At 39.0% G+C, this 26,624-nt stretch overlaps 2 protein-coding genes across 2 annotated transcripts in view; one reads left to right on the top strand and one right to left on the bottom strand.

Annotated features, from left to right (window-relative positions):
• Positions 1-9,767, bottom strand: part of Cnst (consortin, connexin sorting protein) — an 84,433-nt gene extending 74,666 nt beyond the window's left edge. Inside the window, exon 1 of the mRNA XM_005005605.4 lies at positions 9,572-9,767. The gene's annotated coding sequence lies outside the window, so the exon portion shown is untranslated. The remainder of the gene's footprint in view (positions 1-9,571) is intronic.
• Positions 9,768-9,904: 137 nt separating this feature from the next.
• On the top strand, positions 9,905-24,690 carry Tfb2m (transcription factor B2, mitochondrial). Its single transcript, XM_003474263.5, has 8 exons — positions 9,905-10,387; positions 11,547-11,635; positions 15,791-15,944; positions 16,244-16,392; positions 17,588-17,680; positions 19,587-19,640; positions 21,642-21,796; positions 23,621-24,690. Exons 1-8 carry the CDS (start codon positions 10,081-10,083, stop codon positions 23,796-23,798), a joined length of 1,179 nt encoding a protein of 392 aa, XP_003474311.2. The 5' UTR covers positions 9,905-10,080; the 3' UTR covers positions 23,799-24,690.
• The last annotated feature ends 1,934 nt before the right edge of the window (positions 24,691-26,624 follow it).

Genomic DNA, 26,624 nt, shown 5'->3' with positions numbered 1-26,624 from the left:
TAACTGAAACAAGAACAGCATTTCTAATTTTGGCTTTTTACAGCCCCAATGCTTTAGATATAACTGAGTGGAACAGCAAGGACCAAATCTAAAAATAATTGGAATGAAAAGTATCTGGGGGAATAGGGATGTATCTTAGTGGTAGAGTACTTGCCTAATACATCCATGGCCCTAGGACCTATCCTCAGCATCTCTAAACAAAACAAAACAAAAATAAACACATGTGAATGTGCGTGGCCTGGGGATTACTCTGTAAATTGTTGATAATAAAGCCTGATGGCTGAGTCTGAGCAAAGATGTCAGTCTTAGGTGTAGGGGCCCAAGTCTATTATCCCACTATTCTGGAAAACTGAGGCAGAATTATAAATTTGAGCCCCGCCTGGACAACTCAGCAAGATCTTGCCTCAAAATAAGAAATAAAAATGGCTGGAAATGTTGCTCAGTGCAAAGGCTCTGGGTTCAATCTCCAGTGGTTTAAAGGAAGGAAGAAAGGAAGAAAATCAAAAAGTCTTTTTCATAAAATGAAATTTCATAAAATTCTGAACAGTGTTAGTTTGTACAAACTTCCATTCTTTCTATCTGACAGGTAAATTTGAGGGTGGAAATAATGTTGGCTACTTTGTATGAATCATTTTACAACTCAGTTTATCAAAACCTTTTCCAAGTTCCAAAGTGAAGGAAAAAAAAAAATCAAAACTTTTTTTTGTAGATTTTTAAGTTAAAAATAAACAATTTGGCCTTCCCTTGAAGCAGATGCAACCATGGGGATCTGAAAAGAGCCTCAACCAGAAGAGAAACCACACCTTTGCCTGAAGCAGGCTCCACCATGCCTATGGGAAAGAGCCCCAGCCAGAACTGAAACCAGGCCTTCCCTTGAGACAGCTAGTACGTGAGCTGAAAAACAGGAAGAGCATAGCCCCCACCCCAACTGATTCGGGGACTCAGGGTGAGATGATAACACCTGATGGAAAGACAACAGCTCACTGCTTGCATTATTTGGTTGACTCTCAGGCCTGGGGCTGGTGGTCTGGGCATCTGCTTGGACGCTAGCCCCTGTGCACTGTGGCAACTGTGAGGGATTTCCTCCTGTCTTGTTTTTGAAATCCAGTGTTGTATTCACTTTACTGTGTCTGTTAACCTGAGCAACTATTTTAAAGGTAACAATATGCAGTATTACTGTTGTGTTTTGTTCCAATTTATTGTTTTTTTTTAAAGTTATGTTTTGATTGATTTTATTGTTTTGTTTTGTTTTATTCTGCTGTGTCTGATGGTATGGACAACTATTGTTGAAAATGGCAAGATACATTACAGTAACCATTGTTGAGTTATTGTTGACTTGTTTTGAAGTTGTGTACCAGTCACTGCTTTGTTTTGATTGGCTTTATTCTATTTTGTTTGGTTGGGATTTATTTTTTTTTAAATAAAATTTTAAAAAATTAAAAGAAAATAATTCTGCTTAGGAGTCAATAAAGAAAACATTTTCATGAAAGTCCTCATTTAAAAACTTAAGGATTGATTTTCAGGTCTTCTAAAAATTCCATTTCAAGAGTAAGCTCTACAAAGGTTAAAAACTACCTGCAGAAGACAGAAACAGCTAACAGAAAAAGCCAATAAAACCAAAATATACAGTAGAACATTAAGTGGGAAATTTAGCTTTCAAGTGATGCTTAAATATCCAAGAACATTTTTTTTTTTTTTTTTTTTTTTGTATAGGGGATCGAACTCTGGACTTTGCATTTGCTATCATTGGTAGCTAAATGATACAGAAATAACAGGCAGTCAGAATGGGCTAGGCTCCAGGGAGTCAGTGCAGAGGATGAGAACACACAAAAACTTTGGCTAGAGGCACATCTAGAAGAAGGCAAGACTTCAGAGATTACAGTCACCAGGGCCAGATTTACATACTTCCCTAAGGCATAAGCGGAAGTCTGAGTTTATAGTTTATAGTGATTGAACCACCCTTTTGAGATTTCACATACAAACAGACCATTATCTCCCTAGGAATAACATACTCCTCTCCCACCAAGACTAAAACTATTAAAACTAAGACTAGGACTAACTATGACCAAGGTTAGTGATGTCATCCACATGTCCTTGGTGCCTGCCACACTTCACTCCTGAACCAGCATTAGCTAGGACTGTACTTAGTCTTATGGGTTGATTAGTTTAACCCACATAGCCACCCTGTGACTCTGTCCAGCAAATTCTCACAGAGATCATCTCAGTGGTCACCCACTTAATGCCCCTCCTGATACTCTATTCCCAATTGTGTGTGCCCCATTTCTCTGAGCACCCCCAATTCCCGCATGCCCTACCCACCTCTCTTTCCCACTCTTAACTTCCACTGTTCTTTGGGATTCATTCTACCATTCTGGGGAACAAGAACTTGACACCTCAGGTTGGGAGTTATATCTCTCCTTTATCACTACCAAAGGACATTTTTAAAGGAAATTTTTACTCAAAAGCTATGTAAATATGTGCTTTAAGAGGTGATGGGAGGGGCTGGGGATTTAGCTCAGCGGCATAAGCGCCTGCCTTGCAAGCAGGCAGTCGTGAGTTCGATCCCTGGTACCGATAAAAAAAAACAAAAAAGACAAAAAAAAAAAAAAAAAAGAGGTGATGGGAGTTTCATTCAAATTAGAAAACAGCCACCTAATTCATTGAGCTTTCAAAGTGCAACTAATGTAAGAAAAAAATAAGCACTTACTTTAAAAGATAGCTTTTGCAGGGCATAGTGGCACACTCCTGTAATCCAGCTCTCAGAAGGCTGAGGCAGGAGGATCATTACAAATTCAAGACCAGCCTGGGCTACAAAGTGAGCTCAAGGCCAGCATGAACAGCATATGGAGATCCTGTCTCAAACCACCACCCCTCCAACAAAAAAAAAGCTTTCTGTTTGTTGCTGTTTGTTTGTTTTTGAGACAGAGTCTTGCTTTTATAGTTCAGGCTGGACTTGAATTCACTATGTTGCCCAGGTGGACCTCAAACTCACTGGAATCTTCCTGCCTCATCCTTCCTAGTGCTGAGATTGAAATGGACCAGACCAAACACCTAAACATGGGAAGGAAGGGCACTGATGAGGTTTAGGAGAAAGTTTATTACACCATTGGGTTTGACTAGGATCTCCCAAACAGTCAGAGCCCTGCCTAGCAGGGTTCTAGAGCTTTTATGAAGACAGCAAGCAGGGATGTATAAAGGTAGATTTGGCACAGCACATTAAAAGGTTGGGTGATGTTGGATTGCTAAGGGAGCTTAAACATTTTAGGTTACATTGCAAGGCCATTAGCTATACATATAAAGCATGGGTTATATAAAGGAAAAAAATGTCCTGTTACATTTTAAGTTACATTGCAAGGTCATCAGTTATGCAAGGCAGTAAAGACAAAGGTTACACAAAAGAACATTTTAAGTTACATTTTAGACAAGCTTACACAAAGAAAGGAATTTTCTGCTATTGGGCTTGTCTGTCTTGGTGGGCATCCTTGGCACACTCTCTTGATAGGCTTTATTTAAAATTTTAATTCTCCTTCAGTCTCACAAGAGAATTTAATACATATGATAATTACAAAATAATGTTAATTCCTACAATAACTTAAGACACTGTCAATTAGGATGTCAAATGCCCAAATATCAACAAGAATTGCTAAATTTGCCAGTTGCTGTTTCAGAATTCTTATCAGAGAGCCTATAAAAAAGAAAGGTTTTTGATTTGTCATTATTTTGATAGGCATATCCTATCTTCCCTTTCCCGGGGCTAGATAATAAAAACAGGAAGTCCTAAAAAGATGGAAGGGTGAATTGCTATAATAGCCAAAGGTTTGTATCTTCAAATAGGTTACAGAGCAGAATGCCACAAGAGGTATGGTGGTACTGTTACAAGCAGCTGAGTTAGTTAGAAATATTATAGGCAGTCAGACAGGGATGGGCCCTTAGAGGAGCCAGGGCAGAAGTTCAGATACTTTGCAGCCTTACAACAAACACCTCCTGCTGTGGGCCAGATCTCAAGGCAAGAGGCAAAGCAAATACAGCCACATCCTAAGAATGGACAGTCCAAATAGTTCTCTGTCACCCTGAGAAAGTCAGGAGTCAGCATCCCAATTTCTGTACGAAGGGTCACTGTTAAGCATGCCCACACTTCCTAAATGACTCGCTTCCCCATTTGTTCCTGAATTAATCAATTTTACTCTTATTGGTTGACCACAGTTCTGTCCCACATTATGCACCTTGAGTTCCCAGTTTTCCCCACCTTGAACCAATTTCACCCCATGATTTTACTCGATAAAAGTCCCTAGAAAAGACAGAATCCTTGGTGACTCGCTCAGGACTCCTGTCTCTCCTCAGACAGAAGCTTTCTTTCTCTCAATAAATATATTGTACTCTTAACCTCTGTTGTTCCTAAAGCTCATTCTTTGATTTTAGAGAACACAAACTCATACCAGACATATAGTAGTTCGCAAGTTTCATTCCCCTATATCAGTACACGCCAGAAATCCCAGCAGAAGCAGCAAGATCCTGAGTTTAAGGCCAACCTGAGCAACACAGCAAGTTCAAGGCAGTCTGAACCACACATGAGGTGACTCAAAAAAACCACCTAAGACTGAAACACTTTAAGAAATAAGAATCAATCTTTCAGAATTTATAAATGATGTATTATTATAAAGAATATCACTATAAGGAATATCACATATGAATTTTTGTTTTTTTGAGACAAGGACTCACTGTGTAGTTCATGTGGGCCTCAAATTTGCAACAATCCTCCTGCCTTGGCCTCCATGGTCCTGGACTTATAGACAGAACCCACCTCACCTAGCTACTAGGTATTTCAATTGCTTGAAAAAACCAAAGTATTCCCTGGTTGAAAAGAAATGTAATTTCCCCTATAGGAACAATTCCTAAATCTGTATTCATATGAATCAGCAAGGCCCTAACTTGGAGAGAATACTACATAACAGTATCTGACATACGTATATTAAATTAGAATTTCTCAGTAAGGACATAATCTTTTTAGAAGCTCTTTAAATATTATAAAGATTTTTTTTAAACTGCCAGACTATCAATTATCCTTCCACAAATAACTAAAATAAATTTGCTTAGGCTAATTTGTAGAATTCAAGCAATGTGCTTTTTTTTTTTTAGAGACAGGGTCATACTATGTCACCCAGGCTAGTTTGGAAATCATAGCCTTAAGTGATCCTCCTGCCTCAGTGTCCTGAGTCTCCTGCACTTATAAGCATGCACCATTGCACCCATCCTGGTTTCTTTCTTTCTTTTTTTGTTCCTTTATAAAGTTTTATTGTGAATAAAATAAAATATATCCTGTGATATCATAAAATATATAGTTAATGGTTATAAATAGCAAAACAAAACCACATATCTATTATCTCATATAGTTAAATATTTTTCACCCTATGGCAGCAGCCACTAAAATATCATTTAGCCCAAACCATGAACATAATGAACTATTAACTATGGTCCTCCTCCTGGTGCACATTAGTCTTTCTACCTGTTTATCTTTTTTTTCCCCATCTCTTCATCTTATGCATTCGCTACTTTGTATCCTTACTTCCTCCCTACCATCTCCTACACATCCCTATTTCCTCCTCCCCATCTGTGTTTTCTTTCTTATCCAACTAAAATGGTGCCAAGCAATAGTGACCTAGTTTTCAATGCAAATGAAAACACTGCATTTTCCTACAGAAGCTACACATATCTCGTAGACAATAAACACCAATAACTATCCCACATCACTCAATTCTGTATTCAATCTTGCAATACTCCACACTGCTTTACACTGGGCCAGAGCTATAGACAAGATTTTACAATTTACTGAAGTGTAAACTTTCTTTAATACTATAAAGGTTGGTAAAGCAACATGTCTCTTGTATTAAATTACAGTTTAAGTATCAATTAGGGCTTCAGGCTAATTTTGACATTAAGTGTAGATCTTAACACATTATAGTACATTTCTAAAACTTTTAACCATTTCTGAAACTAGTTCAGAAAATAATCACAATATGAGTACCTTACTTGCTCACAATTAAACACAATTTTCTTGTAGGAAATGCTTCCAAATTCTCCATATCAATACTAAGAGATTTAGTAGGCTGGCTCAGACACCGCCTAGACACACTGTTGATACGCAGATGTAAATACAGTGCAACAGTCACACGCCCGGAAATGACTGAGTAGTCTATTCATTTTATGATCTTCCCTAAACAAGTCACACACCTGTGCTCACTAAAGAAGTACAGTCAACACTATGAGGAAGAGACTTTGCAGAACTCTTCCGGAATAGACTCTTAGTTTGAATAACAAAGTACTTTAAGAAAAAGAGTTTTCATTCACCCCCACAGAATCAGGCTCCTGCATTTCAAGTATGAAATATTAATCCTAGAGAAATGTGCCACCTAATGAAATAAGAATTAACTACATGTCTCTACTGAGCACTCAGAATGTGGCTGGTGCAATCTGAGATAATCTGTTAGTGTAAACATTCACAGTACAGTTGGCATGGCATGGTGGCAGGCACTGGTAATCCCTGGTACAACCTGATAGCTAAGGAAGGAGGACTGCAAGTTCAAGCCCGGTTTGGGCAACTTGGCTAGACCCTGCCTGGAGTACTTTTTTAAAAAGAGCAGAGTATAGCTCAAGGAGAGAACAACCTTAGGTTAGACCCTTACGTAAAGCAAAAAAAAAAAAAAAATATATATATATAAAAACACACATATGCACTAGAATTTGCAGACTTAATATGGAATCATGGAAAATATTATTTCTGTATCTTTTCGTATGCTCTGAGGCATTGCCTTGCTGTGCAGTTCAGGTTGGGTTTAAACTTACTACTGTAGTCCAGGCAGGCCTCCAATTTCTGTCACTATGCCTGCCTACAATTCCTGAGTGCTGGGCTTACAAGTGTTGCCACACCATACCCACTTTGGAAAATATCTCATTTTTAATTGTAATCAGTAACGTGTTGAAACACAGAATTAAATAAAAGGTATGTACAGCTGGATGTGCTGTCTTACACCTGTAATTCTAGCACTGTGGGAGCCTGAGGCAGGAAGATCCTGAATTCTAGCCTAGACAACTTAGCGCCTTAGTGAGCCCCTGTCATAAAATTAAAAAAATAAAACTAAGAAAAAGGGCTAAGGATATAGCCCAATATGAACGCCCTGAGTTCAATTACCAGTGCCACATACAAACACACAAAAATCATTAACTTTTTATTTTGCTAATGGTACTACTAGAGATTTTTAGATTCCTTCTGTGGCTTGCACCATATTTCTGGTGAATGGTGCAGCTACAGACCTACATACAGTCTTGCTTCTTATAATAATCTAAAATTATCAGTTAGTCTTCTCAATTACAGTTGTCATTTAAAAGCTAAAAGAAAAAACAGTACTTTCCTTCCCTACCAATTTGAGATAAGTAGCCAGGTGTGGAGGACTCCCAGAAGTCCAGCACTCAGGAGGCCAAGGGAGGAGAATGACAGTGAGTTAAAGGACAGCCTGTCTCAAAGAACCAAATTTTATGTTAAGTTAATAATAAAAACTTTAAACAATCATAAAAAAGCCGGGTATGATGGCGCATTCCTATAATCCCGGCACTTGGGAGGCTGAGATAGGACAATCATGTGCAAGTTTGAGACCAGCTTGGGCTTCAAAGTGAACCCAAGACCAGCCTAAACTGCATGGTGAGACAAAATAATAAAATAATAATAATAATAATCTGCAGAACTTTGCTCTTTGAAATCATTTGAAAAACAACTTTGAAAAGACAAAAATAACACAAGATGCGAAACCATACCCCTTAAGAAAACGAGACGGAAAATACACTAACCAAATCTAGTAAGGTTTAGTCTAAATACTGATTATTACATTTTTAGCATGAGGGGGCTTTAAAAAAAAGTATTGGTTTCTGTCTCTATTATTCAAGGGTCTTTTACCACAGCAAGTGAACCATTAAAACCATAAAAAAGAAAAAAAGCATAACTGAATTATCTTTCCCAAAATCGAAGTAAGATACTAAAAAGAAAAATTAAAAGAATTACTTCAAATTCTCTGGGACTTAGTAGGTGAACTTTGGTTCCAAGACATTATAAAATAAGAAAATATGTTTTAAAGTAAGTATTTTTCCAGTAATGTTATTTATAAGATATATTTTATGTATTTTTGTGAGTATGTGTGGTGCCTGGGATCAAAGCAGGGTAGGTAAACAATCCTTTTATGCCACTGAACTACAGAACTAGCTCCAAAAACTATTTTAAAAGTGAGAAATTCAATGATATATTTTGGAGTGGGTTATGTTCTTTTGCTATCATAAAAAAATCATTTGGCTTTATTTGATTTAAAAATATTTAGGCCAACAGGGTTGGGGGAGAGCAATCCAGTCTATTTCTAAATCTATGAAAAAAATTTTTAGAGAGAAAAAGCTTTCTCAGGTGTTGAAAGAATGCAAGTTACTTCCAGGAATTTTTCAGTAAACAAACTGGGTAGAAGAAAAACATGAAGAAATTAAGATCAATGAATAAGTCTCCAGGGTGTCCGTCGCAGTTGACTGACTTATTTTCCACTGTGCCCTAGTAATCCAAGGGTCATGTTTAGCTATCAATTCTTTATCCATCTGAATTTCATCAGCTGGAGATCATCGTTAGACTGCTTATTAGGTAATACATTCCTGAGAAACCTTTTCCTTGTGCATTTAAACTCCAAGCTTAATTATGTTCCCAGGAGAGTAAGCAGAAAGGATTGTACATATTTTTTAAACTGAGGAGGCGATTGGCTACACTTTTCTGCTTTGGTAGAAAGAATAATGTGTAAAGCTCTTTTGATTATGATCCTCAAAACCCTGAAATCGCTCTCAAAGCATCGGGTCTTCTAACACTGCCCAACAGACTGCCAAAATTTCCATTACAGCATCCTATTTTTAGGAATTGGTCTTTTAAATTGCATTCTGCAGCACAATGTGTTTAAGTAAGTTTACAGGGACAGTAAAATAAGCACCCCTAAGATTTTAATCCTTTTATGCCTAGAAAGGAATTTTAAGCTTTTGAATCTTAATTTTTTCGAAAAAAATCTTCAATTGAAGTCTTTCAAACACGCAAATGAAGGTAAATATTGGCCCAGAGGGAGGTTCAGGAAGGACGTTTCAGTGGTTCCTGACAACCCAAGTGGAGGTAGTGGCGGTACGGCAACTGGTCTGGGAGAGGGGACCCCCCAGGGTGGGGAGACCGGGCTGCCGGCACCAGGGCAGCAAAGACCAGAGGCGAACTGAAGCTGCAGGCGCCCCGGGGAGCCGGCGAGGAACGACTCCTAGCGCTCTTCCCCTAGAGAGACAGAAATTGGCGCGACACGCAGGACTAGGAGACCCGTGCAGCCAGGCGACAGGAGAGGAAAACAGGCGACCGGAGGGGTAGGCGGAGGTGAGGGTGCCCGGCTACACCTCGCCGAGGGGGCAGGAGCGGCGCTGCGGGAGGAGGGCAGCGCAGGGGGAGGAGCGAGGGGCTTCCCTGAGGCTTCCCAGCCCGGCCGCGAGCAGCCGGGTCCCGGCCGCCGGCTCTTCCGCTCCTCACCTGGGAATCCGAGGCAAAAGCAGTGCTACCGTCGAGCGCCGAGTCCGTTCCTAGCTGCACTCGCTGACATGGCGGCCGACAAGCTGTCACGGAGCTTGCTCGGGTCTCCCGCGGCTCGGGCGGATTAGACACCTCTCTCCTTTCCGCCCCGCCTCCCTCTGAACACCCCTCCCTGCTGGCGGACTGACCGCCCGACACCGCGTAGCATAGAGCGCAAGGGGCTAGAGAGGACGCGCCGAGGGCGGACAACCATAGAGTACAAGTCCGGACACTACCGCATAGCCGGTCTCTTTCCTTGTCAGTCCACTCATAATCCTTTGGCGGCTGAGCCTGAACGGAAGCGGAAGTGATGGAGAAAGCAAGGGGGAGGAGTCGTTCTTGTGCCCAGTTGTAATGTTTACTTCCGCCCCGCCTACTGGGTTGGCGGGGTGTAGCACGTGGGCTTTGGTGCCTGGGGTTCACTGAAGTAGTACCCCGGGTCATCTTTGGGAGAGACCTTGGAGACAAGGATGTGGGGCCCAGCAACGGTGCTTCCGTCGCGGTTGACACTGTCAGTTTTGCCGGGTGCTGGTCGCTTTTGCTTTTGGAGGTTTGGAGCAGCGATGCGGAAAGACTTGGCAGTTCCTCGTCGTGGCTTGAGTAGCTCCTGTCCGCAGCCGCTGCGGCACAGGGAACTCAAGCAGTTGTCCCATCAGCGCTATAACCGCTTGTATGTTGGGAAGTCCATAAGCAGCCCGAAACTGGCTGCGACCGTGGCAGAAATCCTGCAATTGGAAGAAAAAGCACGTCACGAGGTAATCATGGAGTGCAGTCCAGGTAAATCCGTCTGGCTTGAGATTTCTTGGATGTTCATAACTACTACTACTATTACTGCTCTGTATGTGTGAAATAGGGCTTCACTGTGCAATTCACGCTGGACTTGAACTCACTTTGTAGCTCTGGCTGGCCTCGAGCTCTATAAAGATCCTTCTGCCTTAGCCTCCGGGATGCTGGGATTACAGGAGTGCACCACCACGCCCAGGATAGTCAACACTTCTGCACATATTGTGGTTCGCCCGTGGGGTACTGTTTAACGTCCTGCCCTTTCGTTTAAGCAGTTTAGTTCGAGAGATTGTTGAAAACATAAATGGATGGTCTGTATTCATAATGTGTGTAGTCATTTGCAGTTTACACAGCATTTTGATAAAATAGTATTTTTATCTTTTACCAAAGATTGGAAACAGGGAGGCCTGGGTACTAGCTTTCTTTTTTTTTTTTTAATACGTAGAGACAATCTTTTAATAACTTGCTTTAGCAAATCGTGGAGCTCAGGATCTTCCTGCCTCAGCCTCCCAGAGTGCTGTGTTTACAGTAGCCTCCTAAGTAGCAGAGATTTCACGTTTGCAACTACCACACCAGCCTATTTTACCCTCTTATGCATTTCCTCTGCACCACAACATGATGCTGATTTATAGTCTTTGATATTTTTAAAGCACTGTTTCCTATCCCAAGGTATCGGTTCTTTTGAGGTATCATAATATTTTTTGGATGGTTAAAGCAACTGAGTAGGTCTTGAATAGTGGTAGGCTAGAGACAATTTTTTTCTGTGTTTTTTTTTTTTTCTTATGAATAGTTAACTGTGATTAAGAGTACCAGTTCTGCTGTACTCAAAAACCCCAGCACTCAGGAGGCTGAGACAGGTTTGCTAAGAGTTCGAACCCAGTTTGGGCTACATAGTGAGTTCAAGGCCAGCCCTGAACTACACAGCAGGAACCTATCTAAAACCTGGTGACAGCCTGGATTCAAAACTCAGCTTTACTACTTTTTGGGATGTCTCCTAATTCCCTCTTCCTTTGTAGGTGAAAAGAGTGGTATCTATTTTGGGGATGTTATGAGAATCAAAATTATGTAATTCTTGTGTGACAACAACAAAACATTATTAAAGCGATTGTGTTGTATCTTTTGCACATAACTTTCTGTTGTGTTACTATACTAGGTCGTGGAATCCTGACTAAGGCATTACTAGAAACTGGTGCCTCAGTGATTGCGCTTGAAAGTCAGAAAAACTTTATTCCACATTTGAAGGTACAGTTTAATTCTGGAAACAATTTACTGTTCAATCGCTACCATTGAGTAGCTTAGGGAAGTTGAGAATTAAGCTCATTTTTTTATGGACCCAATTTTAGGGGCCATGTCTTACATATCTTGTTATCTTTAGTGACTAGAGCATATTAAGTATAGTGGTTACTGAGTAAAAATTTGTAAGTTCTGAAACTTGTTTTGTAGTTCTCACTCCTTGGGGTTGAGAACATAATACCCCAAAATGTGTCATGGCTTGCTGAGTACTTTGAAATAGTGGACAATGGGAGCCCTTCAAAGCAGCTTCAGAGCCAATGTCTCTTTGACCACCTTCCTTCTGATCTCTTACACTTTGTTCTATACCCAGTGCATTGAATATAGAAGCCAATTGCCTATTCCCCAAGGAGAGTCATAGATGCTAGAAATCCTTTTCCCTAAAGCCAACTATAAAAGCCTAACTGTATGTCATAACCTTTCCCCGAGCTAGGCACTGCCTTGTAGATTGTGACAACATCAATCCAGCAGAGTACTGCATACACCCAGGAAGGAAGGAATGCTCCAGAGAGAGGCCAGGAATCTCAACAGGCAGACCTTGCTGAGTTTCCCCCTTTAACCTATGACATTAAATCACACCTTTTCTAAAAATCACGTCTCCGTATAGCTGTCCATTATTCACTAATGGACAGTTTCCTCTGAATCTTTGATGCATAATTTTTTTGTCTGTTTGTTTTGAGGTAGGTTTCACTATGCAATTCAGGCTGGACTTAAATTCACTTTGTAGCCTAGGGTGGCCTCAAACTTGCAGGAATCTTCCTGCCTTAGTCTCCCATATGCTGGTATTACAGGCACATACCACCACACCCAGCTCTTAAGTCTAAAGATACTATGTACATAAAACTTTTCTTAAATAAATTTATTGTATTTTTTTTCTTGCTAATTTATGGAAGTGTAGATTGTGTCCCTACATTTGTGGGAAAGAAAGGTATCATGTTTTCCCACTTCCCTACTCTGCCATAGATTAGTTTAATAATGAAATAGAGTGGGTAATTGGTATTACTCAGCTTATCTCCTCTTTAGAAGGTTGTACTGTGCCTCTGCCTTTTGTGAATATAGCCTTTAAATTTTTAAAAGATGAAAGTTCAAGCTCAAGGCCTGGGATTTAATCCCCAGTGCTGTAAAAAGGAAAGAATTACTATTGTTCTGTAGCCTACTGCTTTGAAACTCTAAGATTTTATAGCCAGGTATTTAATAATGTTAACATCGGCTGAAATTTAAAAAGAATGAAGAAGAGAAAAGACAGGAAAAGAGAAAACGCATCAAATTATTCAGGCCTAGATGTCAGTGGTAGAGCACTTGCCTGGCTTGTGTGAGACTCAGCCACATTTCCCAGCACCACAGCCTATATTTGAAGGTTAATCTCAGTGTTCACAAAGTAATATAAAAGATGGCATTAAAATGTTTCTATTTAACACTCTAGTTCTTCTACAAGATCTTTTAAGATAACAAGCTTAAAGTGGTACTTACCATGGCACATGGCTGTAATCTCAGCTGTCTGGGAGGCCAAAGCTAGAAGATTCCAAGCTTCAGCCAAGCATGGTCAATTTAGGGACACTTATCTCAAAATTTAAAAATGAAAAAAGGCTCAGTCAGAAGTCCTTAGGCTCAGTCCCCCACTTTAAAGAAAAAAAAAAAGGCTTAGTAAGACCTAAAAATTTGGTTGCTGTAGTAAAAAAGAGCATAGGGTCTAGAACATTTTTGGCACAGTAATTCTTATAGCAATATCAGTAGCAAAATATTGCTGAATGTAAACAGCATGCACTGAATCCAGTCTTTGATTAGAATTTCAGACTTTTCTACTCATCCGCAGCTCCCACCCTTGCTAGTAATGGAGCCCAGGGTCTCGCCTGCTACCACATTCTCTTGATATGCAGCACACATACGTTCACTTTCACTTACCAGCTTCGTGATAAAGTAAAAAGCCATCCACATAGTTTGCGTGAATTTAGATAAGTATTTGCCAGAATAGAAGTAATGAGTTAATAGAACCTTTGAAACCTAAAATCTAGGAACTGAAGTGGCATTCTTAGGAGACAATGTTTCTACCAATCTAAAGGTGCTTACATTTACTCCTAACACCTGAAGGGATTTTAGAGGATTCTGAATATTTATGTAACTTTAATTTCCCTTCTGTTTCACATTTCCTTCATAACAGTGTTACAGGAAAGAATTTTGTTTTTTTATTTAAGTGTGTTAGACATAGTACACATGTTGAAAATTGTGTTCCATAATAATAAATAACAATATAGCCATTTGAATTGTGAAAAAGTATCCTTATAGATAGCTGCTTATGTTCAGTTAAAGAGACTTCAGCTTTTATGATAAATGCCATCTTGTTTCAGCAGGCGTAGAATGCATGCTTTTCAAGTCAGCCACAATCTCAGCCCTCACCCTTCTAGCTTTAGGATTGGTTGTAATTTAACCTTTCTGAGTCTATATATCTCACAGGAGACATTAATATCTACCTGTACAAGATCTCAATGAGGTTTTTGTTTTGTTTTTAAGGAGTCTCACAGTATAGTTTGGGCCAGCATTGAACTCATTGTATAGCTCAGGCTGGCCTTGAACTTGTAACAGTCCTCCTGCATCAGCCTCCCAGAGCTGAGATTCGAAGCATGCACACCTATGCCTGGTTTTGATGAGATTTAAATAAGAAACTTACACAAGCTGCCAGACTTAATGACTATAAGAGAAACTCAAGGTTCAATTGCTTTGTTCTCCTTTTTGCTTTCCATTTTTTAATCTTACATGCAATCTAAGGTATGGTGTGACAATTGTCATATGAATTATATTAATTATTTTGAAGCTTTAGGTGTCTTCATATTTGAATTGTTAAATGATAAATGACGAATTCTAAAGCAATAATGTATGCTATCCTCTCAATACAAATGTAAGAACCCTGAAGTGTACTTCCCCCCTTTTTTTAACATTTCCAGCAAGCCACAATTCATTAACTTTTCTTAATATTACAAAGATTAAAGCATATCTTATTGGTACCTATAAATTATTTTATTACTAAATGCATTGAGTAATTTTTTTTAGAGTTTAAAGACACATGAGCACTCTTTTCCTTTAGCTTCTGCAACAGCACACTCTTTTCTTAGCTTCCTTTTGTTATATTGTGGAGATTCACCATCCTTCAGCCTATTCTTCTGTATTTCCCACCAGGTTTTAATTTACTTCAAGAACTCAGATTTTCACAAAGTGGTACTTTCAGCTTCAACCACTTCACTGCATTAGTTTTTCATGTTTGCAGTTCCTAGTTGGCATAATCTTGATTTGTTGAGTTTGAGCTTGTGATCCTCCTGTCTTACTCTCCCATGGTGCTGGGATTGCAGACTTGTACCATTGTGCCTGGCTTCATCTGCCTTTTGCTTTAATATTTTAACTACTTTTCTACTATGAAACATCTTTCATTTTATTTTTGCCGTGACCCAGCAGATGCCATACAGTTCTCTGCCTGAGGCCAGCTGTGTTCTTAGAATCTTGGCCCAGTCCTGCAGGTGTTGACTAAGCAGTGAGAGATTAGTATGAAGAAGCTTTTGAAACACACCAAAGCCAGTAGGATAAAGAAAGGATAGGAGGGCTGGGGATATAGTTTAGTGCCACAGCGCCTGCCTGGCAAGTGTGAGGTCATGAGTTTGATTCCTGTACCAAAAAAAAAAAAAGGAAAGAAAGTAAGAAATTGTGAAGGTTTTTTCTTGTTTGATGAAACCCAGAGTCTTATGCATGCTAGACAAGTGTTCCAACACTGAGCTGCCCCCCTCTCCCTAGCCCCAGCCCTGCTGAAGGTTATATTTGTTCTAGAGGTTTTGTTTTGTTCTGTTTTTGAGATAGGGTCTCACTAAGTAACCCAGGCTGGCATTGAACTCACAGTAATACTCCTGCCTCAGCCTCCTGAGTGCTGAGATTATAGGCATGCTCCACCATGCCCGGCTTCTGAGGGACTTTTTCTTGGTAATATTTTGCATTTTATTTTCTCTGCCAAAGGTTTATATATGTAACTAATATTTTCCTTAGACCTTTATAAAGTTGATCTTGGAGTTGTTGCAAAGTCTGCATAACACTGAAATTTCTTAACATATTGTCTCTTTATCTCTTTAGTCCTTAGATGAAAAGCGGAATGGAAAACTCAAAGTGGTCCACTGTGACTTTTTTAAAATGGATCCCAGCAATTGTAATACGGTGAAACCACCCATCATGCTTTCTCAAGAGCTTTTCCCGACTTTGGGAATAAAAGCAAACTCCTGGCTGGAAGGTGATTTTTGTCATTCATTAAGCAAATGCCTTGCAGTTTCCAGCTGTCTTTAGCAGGGCACCTGTGTTGCTCAGGAGGTCCACACACAGCTCTTGTCACCAGGTTCCCCAGCAGCCGCTCTCATGTTGATGATAATGGTGTGCCCTTCCCTTGACCCAGCATTTTGTTGCATGAAAGGTCAAGTTCACAGAAAGCTACTGTTAATTGATTTAAACTTAAAATGATTAACTAATTTGCCTCAATAAACTGTCATAGGAAAAACTATTAAGACATTTTCTTTTTGCATGTTTCCCTCACAGATACTCCTTTTAAAATAGTTGGAATGTTCCCTATAAATAATGAGATAAAGGCACTCTGGAAACTGTTACATGATCTGTACACTTGTTCTTCCATATTTAGCTATGGCCGAGTAGAAGTATATATGTTTATTAGTGAAAACCAGTTTGAGGTAAGTTATTAACAAGGAGCTGTTTTTTGTTTTGAAAGAGTTCTATAATTTTTGAGTATTCATAATCTGTGTAATTTTAATTTAGGGATTTACAGGTTCGGGCTAGCCTTGAACTCACCCAGGCTGACCTCAAACTCATGGCAGTTCTCCTGCCTCAGTGTCCCCTTTGCTGAGATTGCAGTTGTATGCTACCACAATAGGTCTATTACGTTTAAATTTTGTATTATTATTTGTTTAATCCTGGTCCTTTGGGGCCTTACTACAGAAGCTTGGTCCAGAATAAAATGCCCTTTTGTAAATTTTACTTAACAGATTACTGTTTGTTCTGTGTAATGAGAAAACCTCCTAAAGTCCTTGCTATTGCTTTGGGAGTAATGTTTCTTTTCTGTCTAGAATGCTTCACGTTACCAGACTGTTCAGCCTATGTAATCAAAGTGTTTATTTGTACATAACAGAGGTATGGGTTGGGATAGTGGGGCAAAAATGAAGGGATGACGTACTCATCCAGATTGGAAATAAATATTGACTAGTCCACAGAAGGAAAGTAGCTCAGATCCTTGAGGCTTTTGTACAGTAAATAAAAGAAGGAGAGGAAGACCAATAGGAAGGGCTTCATCACATTTTATCCGGCGCTAGGAAAGTGTTCAGATAGCTCAGATTCTTTTACTGTGTACTTTTATTATCGATTTATGAGAGACAGAATCTCACTCTGGTTCAGTGTAGTCTTGAACTCACTGTGTAGCCCAGACTGACGTGGAGCTCAAATCAGTCCTGCTTCAGCCTCCCAAGTGCTGGGATTACAGTAGGCATGTGCCACTACGCCCAGAAACTGTGGACTTTTTCATATGTGATTTCCCTTTCATTCACTGAGGTAACTTCTTAGCCTTCAACTGTCAGCCTTAATAACTCTTGACTCAAAATTTAAGAGTCCATCCAATCCCTAGTGTTTTTATTTCAGCTTTTCTTTTTTTATCTGATAGGTTATTATTAAATGCAATCATGCCCAGATACATTGAATTTTCAGGGTACTTGATGGTATGTCTCCAAAATGAAAGGGAAAAGACTGAATCTAGTTAAGATTTTACATGTAATTCTAATTTTTAACTTAAATCTCCAAGTGCTATTAAAATTTAACATTTGATTTTGATTGATGATAGTTTTACATATATAATACTGTTTTATTTTCCTTGACTAGAAACTAATCGCAGGTCCCACAAAGCCAGAGTTGTATCATGTATTAAGTGTGCTTTGGCAGTTATCTTGTGAGATGAAGCTGCTGCTTCAAAAGGTGAGTGAAATCCTACATTTCAAGAGAAAATTGTATTATATTTCAGAGAAGCTAGTAAGTGGAGATTATACACTAAAGATTAATTTATAAGATGATTTTTCCAACTGTTCAATATAATAAGGCAAGTTAACTGTGGCTTTAAGTATTTTTATGATAAATACTTGTTTTTGTCATTGTAAAAATAAGATATCTCATTGAAAATAGGCAACTGGTAGGGGCAGTGCATTTCAGGCTGGTTTTAAATTTGTAGTGATCCTACCTCAGCTTCTCAGGTTCTATCTAGTATTACAGTTTGTACCACCACACCTGACTAGGAAACTTTATTTTTGGAGACAGTGTCTCACAATGTCCAGCTGTTCTTGAAGTCACTCTGTACCCTAGGCTGGCCTCAAACTCAGTGATCCTCCTACTTTGGCCTCCCAAGAATTACAGGTGTGCGCCATCATACCTGCTTTAGGAAACATTTTTAATAAAGAAACTGAAATAGGAGTGTTACAAACTCAAACTCAGCCTGGGCAACTTGGTGAGATCCTGTCTCAAATTAAAAGAGATGGTGACAGCTCATTACGGAAGCCCTGAGCTCCTTCCTCAGTACGTCCTCCCCTTAACAAAAAGGAAGAAAGTTTTAAAATGTCATCAGTACAGTTCCATAGCCCAAATATATACATATATATAACATATTTAGTGCTCTTTTTCTTTGTGTACTGAAGAGTATATTGTTTTTGTAGCTTATTGTTTTCACTTAATAGCTAATATAAGCGTTTTCTCTTCTCACTGAAGACTTTTTTTGAAAGTATGGGGTTGTTTGTTTTGGAGCTAGGGATTGAACCTGGTCACCAGGCTTCCCACCCTGGCCTGAAAATTGTGATTCTCCTGCCTCAGCCTCCCAGAGTGCTGAAACTACTGGCATGTGTCACTACACCTGGTTTTGTGTCATAGCCCTTTTTGATTTCCTTAGAGAAGACCAAGCATTGTCTAATAGAAATATATTGTGAATCACATACATAATTGTACATTTTAAACAAAAGAAATTCATGTTTAATTCAATCCCATGTCAATTGTTGAGGCTAGCTTAGGCAACATATAAGTTGAAGACAAGCCTGGAATGCATGATGGGATCCCAGATCTCAGTCAGTCAGTCAGTAGGTTGTTGTTTCAGTGTATAATCAGTATTTTTAAATTAATTGTTATATAATTTACATTTTTGTGTTCATGTCAAATCTTTGAAATCCAGTATATTTTATGCAATAGCAACATCTCAATTCTAGGGCTGGGGCTTTAGCTCAATGGTATAAATGCGTGCCTGGCAAGTGCAAGGTGCTGAGTTCGATTCCTAGCACCAAAAAAAAAAAAAAAAATCAGTTCTATACAGATTTTCCATATTGCATGGCCATATCTAGATGCAGGAACCATCTGTTACAGCAGGATTCTAAAGCATAAAAAAATAAATATTATGTCATTCATATCCTAATTACCCCATTCTATGTTAACCAAAGTATGTATCAAATATTGGTTTTTGGTTATTGCAATACTGGAGATTGAGCTATATTCCCAGCCTTTAAAAAAATTTTTTTAGAGACCCCCACTAAATGTTGTACAGGCTGGGCTCAAACTTGTTGTATGAATGTGTTCTTCCTCAGCTGCCTAAAATACTGGGATTACAGGTGTGGAGTTACAGGTGTGTACCACCACATCTAGATTTCAAATTGTTTGTGGGGCTTTTTTTTGTTTTTAGCTTCGCAGTGCAGGTTGGCCTTGAACTCGTGGCAGTTCTCCTGCCTTGGCCTTCCGAGTAGGAGCATGCCCAGCTGTACCTGGCTAAGCGTATTTTTTAGGTCAGTATAATGTGAGTGCTTTGACGAGAGAGAATTAAAAGAAATGCTTTGTGTTTTTTTTTGCTTTCTAGGTACCGCTTTCACTATTTGAAATGTACACCAGGGATGGACTACTAGTTCAAAAGGTAAAAATAAATTAATACCTTCCCTTTTTTCTCCTTTCATGGAACATTCATTTTCTTTAAGATTATCTGGTATTCAGCTGGGTGTGGTGGCACAGCCTGTAATCCCAGCACTTTCGAGTCTGAGTAGGAGTCTTGCTTTGAGTTCAAGGCCAGCATGGGCTACAAAGTGAATTCAAAACTAGCCTGAAACTACATAGCAAGACCTTGCCTCTATATAAGTGGCTTCCTTTTAAACTGTATTGTAGGCATATACTAAAGCATGGAAATGAAGCTTATCTCTAAACTGCTCTTCTGAGATTTGAATTTGATGCTCATCTAACTTGATAAACTAAAAACAAAACTTTATACTTTTTTTTTTTCCTTTTTGGTACCAGGGATCAAATTCATAACCTCATACTTGCCAGGCCGGCACTTATGCTGCTAAGCTAAATCCTCAGCCAAAATTTTATACTCTTCATAAAATTTGTGATAAAAAAATAAAATTTGTGATGTTAATAATTTCTTTCATCATCGAAATCACCAATAGGTACATATTGGTTCTCATGTAGGAATTAGGGACTTTCATTTTTATTTGATTTTTGTCTGTCTAAAGAATGAATGTGATGCTATTACAAAGAGGTCCACTATTTAGAGATAAACTACTTGTGAAATTCGAATATATTAGCTGAAGTTTCAAAACAATTTGTGGACTCAATCCAGAAGTACTACTTGATACTGATAACTTAATGCTAACTTTATCCTCATATACCAGCTCAATCTGAAGATTTCATTAGCTTTGCCACTAAAAGAAAAAGAAAATTAACAGTTTAGAAGTGATCTGATTTAAAATGATCAATTATCATGACAATTAGTTCTTTTTTATTACTTCTAAAACATAATGTGTACAGTCTCAAAAAATTTAGTCAGAATAGTACACTTTAGCTTGTATACCATGGGGGATTTATCCAAAAAGTAAACAAACATAACACACCTTCTTGTTTTTAATAATACCAAAAGCTGACTAGCTTGGTTGCTTGGTTTATTTTTGGCCAATGTTAGCTTTTAGGGATAAAGATGAAATAACCAAATGTTATATTTCATGGAAGAATTTTATTTAGACATTTCATGTGTATCTTTGGCATCAGGATCTTTGACTGCTACAGAAGCAGCTTGAGATACCCAGGAAATGTTATAGAATGCATGTTTGGGCTTGAGGATTTGACTCAGCAGCATAAGCGCCTGCCTGGCAAGCACGAAGTCATGAATTTGATCGCCGGTACCAAAAAAAAGTTTTTCTAATTAAAAAAAAAAAAAAATATATATATATATATATATATTTATTCATTCTACTGAAGTGAGGTGCTCCATTTTTTTGGTTTTTGTTTTCTTTTTTGAGACCTACAAGTCCTCTAGGCAGCATCATCCCAGGGCCTCAGGAAGCTGAGGAAGGATAGCCTGTGTCTGAGTGTTTGAAGCCACACAGTCATCCTGTCTTAAAGATAAGACAAAACTTGTAAGCCAGTAATATTTTCTTAGCCTTAGATCTGATGGTAGTGATGTACCTTGAAAGTTGCAGGGACTCAGAACGTGTTAATTTATGTTTGGGGTTTGATTGTGCTCTGTTGTTCCTTGGGTGCTGGCCAAAGACTTCTAGGTCAGACAGTGGGCATTATTTGTACCACCAGCCCACAGAGTGATACGAGTGGCTCAGGCACATGCTGTCCGCGCAGGGGTTTGCATTGCAGCTGAGGAACACAGCTGAAGGAATCAAAACCAGTGAGCAAGTGCACTCTTGGTCTTGCAGAGTCATTATCTCATCCCTTGAGGTTGCTCTCCACAAAGAACTTTCAGAGATGGCCCAGATAAAGCAGAGTTAGTGCTTATGATCCTAATACATCCAACAAGAAAATGCACTTGGGTACTGTGGTGGTTGCATCTTTGAAACTTCGTAGCCAGGAATAAATAAATAGTATTTTGCTTTGGTACTATTTGATGACTAACAGTATTTTCCCTTTTTTCCAGACTCCAGTAAAACCTCAAAACCAATGTTTCATTCAAATGATTCCTCGTAAAGATTTATTTACAGAATATTTAACTCCTATTAACTATGATATATTTTTTCACATGATGAAACAATGTTTTGGGAGGCGCAGTGCCTTGCTAATTCAACATTTACAGTGAGTAAAGAATAAAAGCAAATACAAAAGCAGCAATATTGTTTTTAAAAGTAGCAATATAATGTGCCAATATTTTATGTTAAACATCTACTTTTCTTATTTTGACTATGATACATATATGTTTCACTTACATATTAATATTTCTTCTTCTTATTGTACATTTTGAGAAAAGGATATTTTCTACATGCTCTTTCCCTGAACTTCAGTTTCCTTTGAAAAAACAACCAGGGAGTCCCACAAGTGTACTTATCTTTATCTGAGTTTAAGCTATAGGAACAACTATCGGCTTGTCACTAGCCAGTTTAGGGAAGTCACAATTACTGTGACTATTTGCCATCCACCGCTTGTTACTGTCTGTTTTCAGTGGTTCTGTTTCCTGACTAAGGAAGGTCTGGATCATCATACAACCCTGATTTTCTTTCCCTGGATACATTTTTTATGTTTCCTTCTAAACCTATAAAAACTGTGGCTTTGCCAAGCATAGTGGTACAGACGTGTAATCCTAGCACTTGAGACTGAGGCAGGAGGATTGGCACAAGTTCAAGACCAGCCTGAACTATATATATATATATATAGCAAGACCCTATCTCAAAAACAAAACTTGTAGGTATTATTAGCTATGTTACATAATTTTTTGTAGAAGTGATACATAAAGTTAGGCACAATCAACAGCCTGTAGTTACTCAGAGTAAAGACTTAATTTAATCATCACTTAATATATAACTGAGTGAAATGTTGACAATATTTTTATAAAGATCAATGTAAAAATTGTTGATAAACCAATAAAAATAATCTCTTTTCATTTTGCCACTTTGTGGTGGTGGCCATTTTGAATATAGATGTCAAGAAAGTAAAGAGTAAGTATCGTAAACCATGGTACAGAGTGTTAAAAATTCCCTTGGAAATCTCTAATGTGACCAAGCTTCTATTCTATATCTAAAAGTATTGGAAATACTTTCTCACAAACTGTTGCATACAGGTGCTTGCTTATTGTCAGAGAAACAGGGTTTTTTGCTTATATATAAAATGTCTTCTGTTTCCTAATTTAATCACCAGTGATTGCAACAAAAATGTGAAAAATGATTTCCTCCTTACAAACTCCCACACAGGCTAGGTGCTATGACACACACCTGTAATCCCAGCTACGTAGAAGGTAGAGGAAAGAAAATGCAATTTGGAGGCCAGAATAAGCAATTTAGCAAGCCCCTACCTCAGATAAACTAGAGGGCTGGAGATGTGGCTTAGGATAGTAGACAGGCTAGCATACATAAGACCTGGGTTCAGTGCTCAATACTAGAAAAAAAGACTGCCAACTGGCCAGCTTCTTTTGGCACTTACTGAACTCATACATGAACTTTGGTGGAATTATATGACTATTTTTGTAGGGCTAAGTGTGGTTCAGCAGTAGAGCATGTGCTTAGCATTCATGAAGTCTTAGTTTCAATATCACCCCACACACACACACAAATTACAGGGAGCAAAATGAAGGAAAAAGTTGGCAGGCATGGGGTTTTTTGGTAACCCTGAGGAACAAAACTATTCCTTTTTGTATTAGGCAAGCGCTTTACCTGTGAGGCTGAGGCAAGAGGACTGTCATGTGTAAGAACTGATTCAAATCTCTTTAAGCCTAAATCTGTTGCTTTCATTAAAAGTTAGCTGTAGACCTTTAAGAATAAAAATCAACATACTTATTATGGTTTAACTCTGAAATAAGCTCAATCACATATGTTAGTCATTTTAAATTGGGTTTAGAAGCTATCCTTTTCAATATTGATTCATTGCTACAGAAAAGAATTAAGCACATTTACTTTATTTCTTTTGCAGTTCCTTGACTCCATGTGATCCATTGACTATAATGAATAAAGCAAAAATTAAAGCTAGTGTGAAGCCATCTGATATCTACCCTCAGGACTTTAAACGCCTTTTCAAAGCTATAGAATGTTCCAGTGATGATGACAGTAAATGGCTGTATGATAGAGTCACAGAGGAAGTACGATGTTAGGGCAAAAGACCATTAAGACATTGACTGCAGTTTATTTGGAAAACACGACACAGATGAAAAAACTGCATTGCAGAGCAGACGTCTCTTCAACAGAAGATAGCGGGGCTGGGGATTTAGCTCAGCCTCATAAGCGCCTGCCTTGCAAGCGCACCGTTGTGAGTTCGATCCCTGTACCGATTAAAAAAAGAACCCCAGAAGATAGCTGTTCCTGTTCAGCAGACTAGGAAACTCATTGCTACAGTTGATGCCATTGACATGTTGGCTACAACGACAGCTGTTTTATTCACAAGTGAATAAAAGAAGACTTCAGTTAATTATGGATTGATCAGATTGAATTTGTTTTGTTGTAAATTCCCACCTACCATAGTGGTGGAGGTATTGCTCAGTTGTAAAATGTGTGCTTAGTGTGCACAAGGCTGTGAAAGCACAAGGCACTAAAAAAATTCTTAATGCTATCTACTGTAAACATAATGGCCATCTTAATTACCGATTGAAATGTATGTGCTTTTAAAAATTCTTCTGGCCAAACAGCTTACATTGTGTTTAATTTATTCCTCTTTTGGGGCCAGGTGTGGTGGCACCTACAATCCCAGCACTCAGGAGGCTGAGGCAGGAGGATCATTGCAAGTTTGAAAGTAGCCTAGTCTACCAAGTGAGCCCAAGGCCATCCTGAACTGCATAGTGAGACCCTGTCTCAAAAAGACAAAAAAAATTCCTCTTTCACCCTTCCTAAATTTTGCATTCTTGGGGTACAGAAGAGTTGGTATGATATTAAATTTACAAAGTAAATGTATTTAAGTAGTTTATTTTCTGTTTTCTGACATGTATTAGCTACTGTGCAATGAAATTATTTAAATTTTAATAACTTCAGAAATTAAAATATTTTAGGTAATATTTGGTGATGCTTTTCTTTTGTCTCTTGATATCTAAATGAAATGTTTAATTGACCCCAGCGTACCTTTAGTTGTGTGTTGTATACTTAATGTATGTTTGGTGTATAATTCAGTCTATATACTTTATAAGTATACTGCATATTTGTTCCATCAAGGAAGCTTAGCTAAAGTGGTTCAGTGCAGCAGCACATGTACGCCCGACAATCACAACACCTGGAAGAAAATAGTCCTAATTCCATTTAGGTTTTGCTAAGATCTTAATTTGGGGGCCAGGGGTACTGGGGTCCGGGGTTGAGACGGCTCTGTGTAGTTCAGGCTAGTCTTGAATGTACTGTGTATCCCAGTCTCACCTTCAGTTTTGCAGCAATCCTCCCTCAGTTTCCAGAGTCCTGGGATTACAGGGGTACACTACCACACCCAGTTTATTTTCCTAGTCTTTCTAAAGTCTGTCTTCTCGGCTTCTTCCCCAACCTTGTGCTTAATGCCTGGACTTCTCCTTATTGTAGTCAGGACTTGCAAGGAAAACAACTAATACAAGACATAATTTATAGACTTAAGATAGTCACTCAAAGAGTCAAACACAAAAGTGCAGGAAATTTGTCCACATGCTAAAGATCCCAAAGAATCCAACTAAGGGCCTGGATTCCATAGCAGCATCCTGCATGAGACCAGCTCAAGACCTGGAGCCCATGACAGTGTCTCATGCAAGTCTTTGACGGATCTGTGCATGGAGCACCACCTGTAGTCCCTGCTACACCAGGCAATTTAGTGAGACTGTTCCAAACTTGGAAGTGCTCACCACCAAGTTACTGGTTTATCAGCATGGAGTCATCTGAACAAGATGGTAAACAGATAATTCAGAGGAATTAACTGATAGTTTTGGGAAACGGATCAAAAGATCAGAGGAGCTTTCGCTGTTAGCTTAGGGTTAACAGGTTAATCTAACAGGGTCATCTTAGAGTTAGGTCAGGGGTGGTGAGTCCACAGCGTGTGTGCTGCAGTGTGCTATTTGCTATCACTAAAAGCATGAGTGCATTTTGTGGGATGGGGTGAAGGGAGACTGTAGAGACCCAATCATTTACAAAGAGACCACCTTTATCTTCAATTCAATGAAGATGCAAACACAAAGGATCAAGCCTAGATGTCTTTCCAACCCAAAAAAGAAGCGCCTCTTAAGTGCTACACCATTTCCAGTCAACACAAGCATGGGTCCTTTTAACCAGCCAGCAGTGTGTGTGTATGTATTCCCTGCACCACATATGCCCAGTGGACAAGTGAAGGCCAGATAGGTGCTCATCAATGAAGTGGGCTTTCCAGCGCTAGTAACATACTCATCCCCGGAACACCTGTCTTCCATTATTGTAAAATCTGTATTGGTTGCCTGGGCAAGCAACTCTCAGTTGAAATAAGGAGAGTAGTTCACCAGATATATTCCTCAGTTCCCCCACAACAAATGACTCCTGGGAATTTGACCACACCTTTCTACAAAACACAAGGATCAAAGTCAGCTTCAGGAAGCAGCCCTGGCACCTCTCCATCTGATACCTAAGTCTCAGTGCCCAAGTTTCTGATGGCTTGATATTTTTTGTCATCCTATGAGGGCACATGGTAAGCTTAGGTAACAAGAATCAAGTGAATTGTTCCTAAGAGCAATTGTGTTTGGTGAGGTGGCCACTCATAGACTGAAGTCTCAGAATTAACATAAGTGAAGCTAAACAAGGGGTAAATATTTGTATTAATATGTTCACAATGAGGTCATGCTTGCATGACTGTAGGGCGGCTTGTACCGCTGATGGAACTGTTCAGTGTTTCCCATTACAGTCCTGCATGTACCACCGCTGATTCAAACTGCTACTTGGAGCAGCCATATGTGTTCCACCAGTGACTCAAGTCAGTGGAAATGTGTTAAACTATTTTGGGATAGAATTCTAAT

Source organism: Cavia porcellus, unplaced genomic scaffold (genome assembly GCF_034190915.1).
Source record: "Cavia porcellus strain 051 isolate PalLab524CR breed Dunkin Hartley unplaced genomic scaffold, mCavPor4.1 scaffold_26, whole genome shotgun sequence".
NCBI lineage: Eukaryota > Metazoa > Chordata > Mammalia > Rodentia > Caviidae > Cavia > Cavia porcellus.
This window is presented reverse-complemented; position numbering and strand designations above follow the sequence as displayed.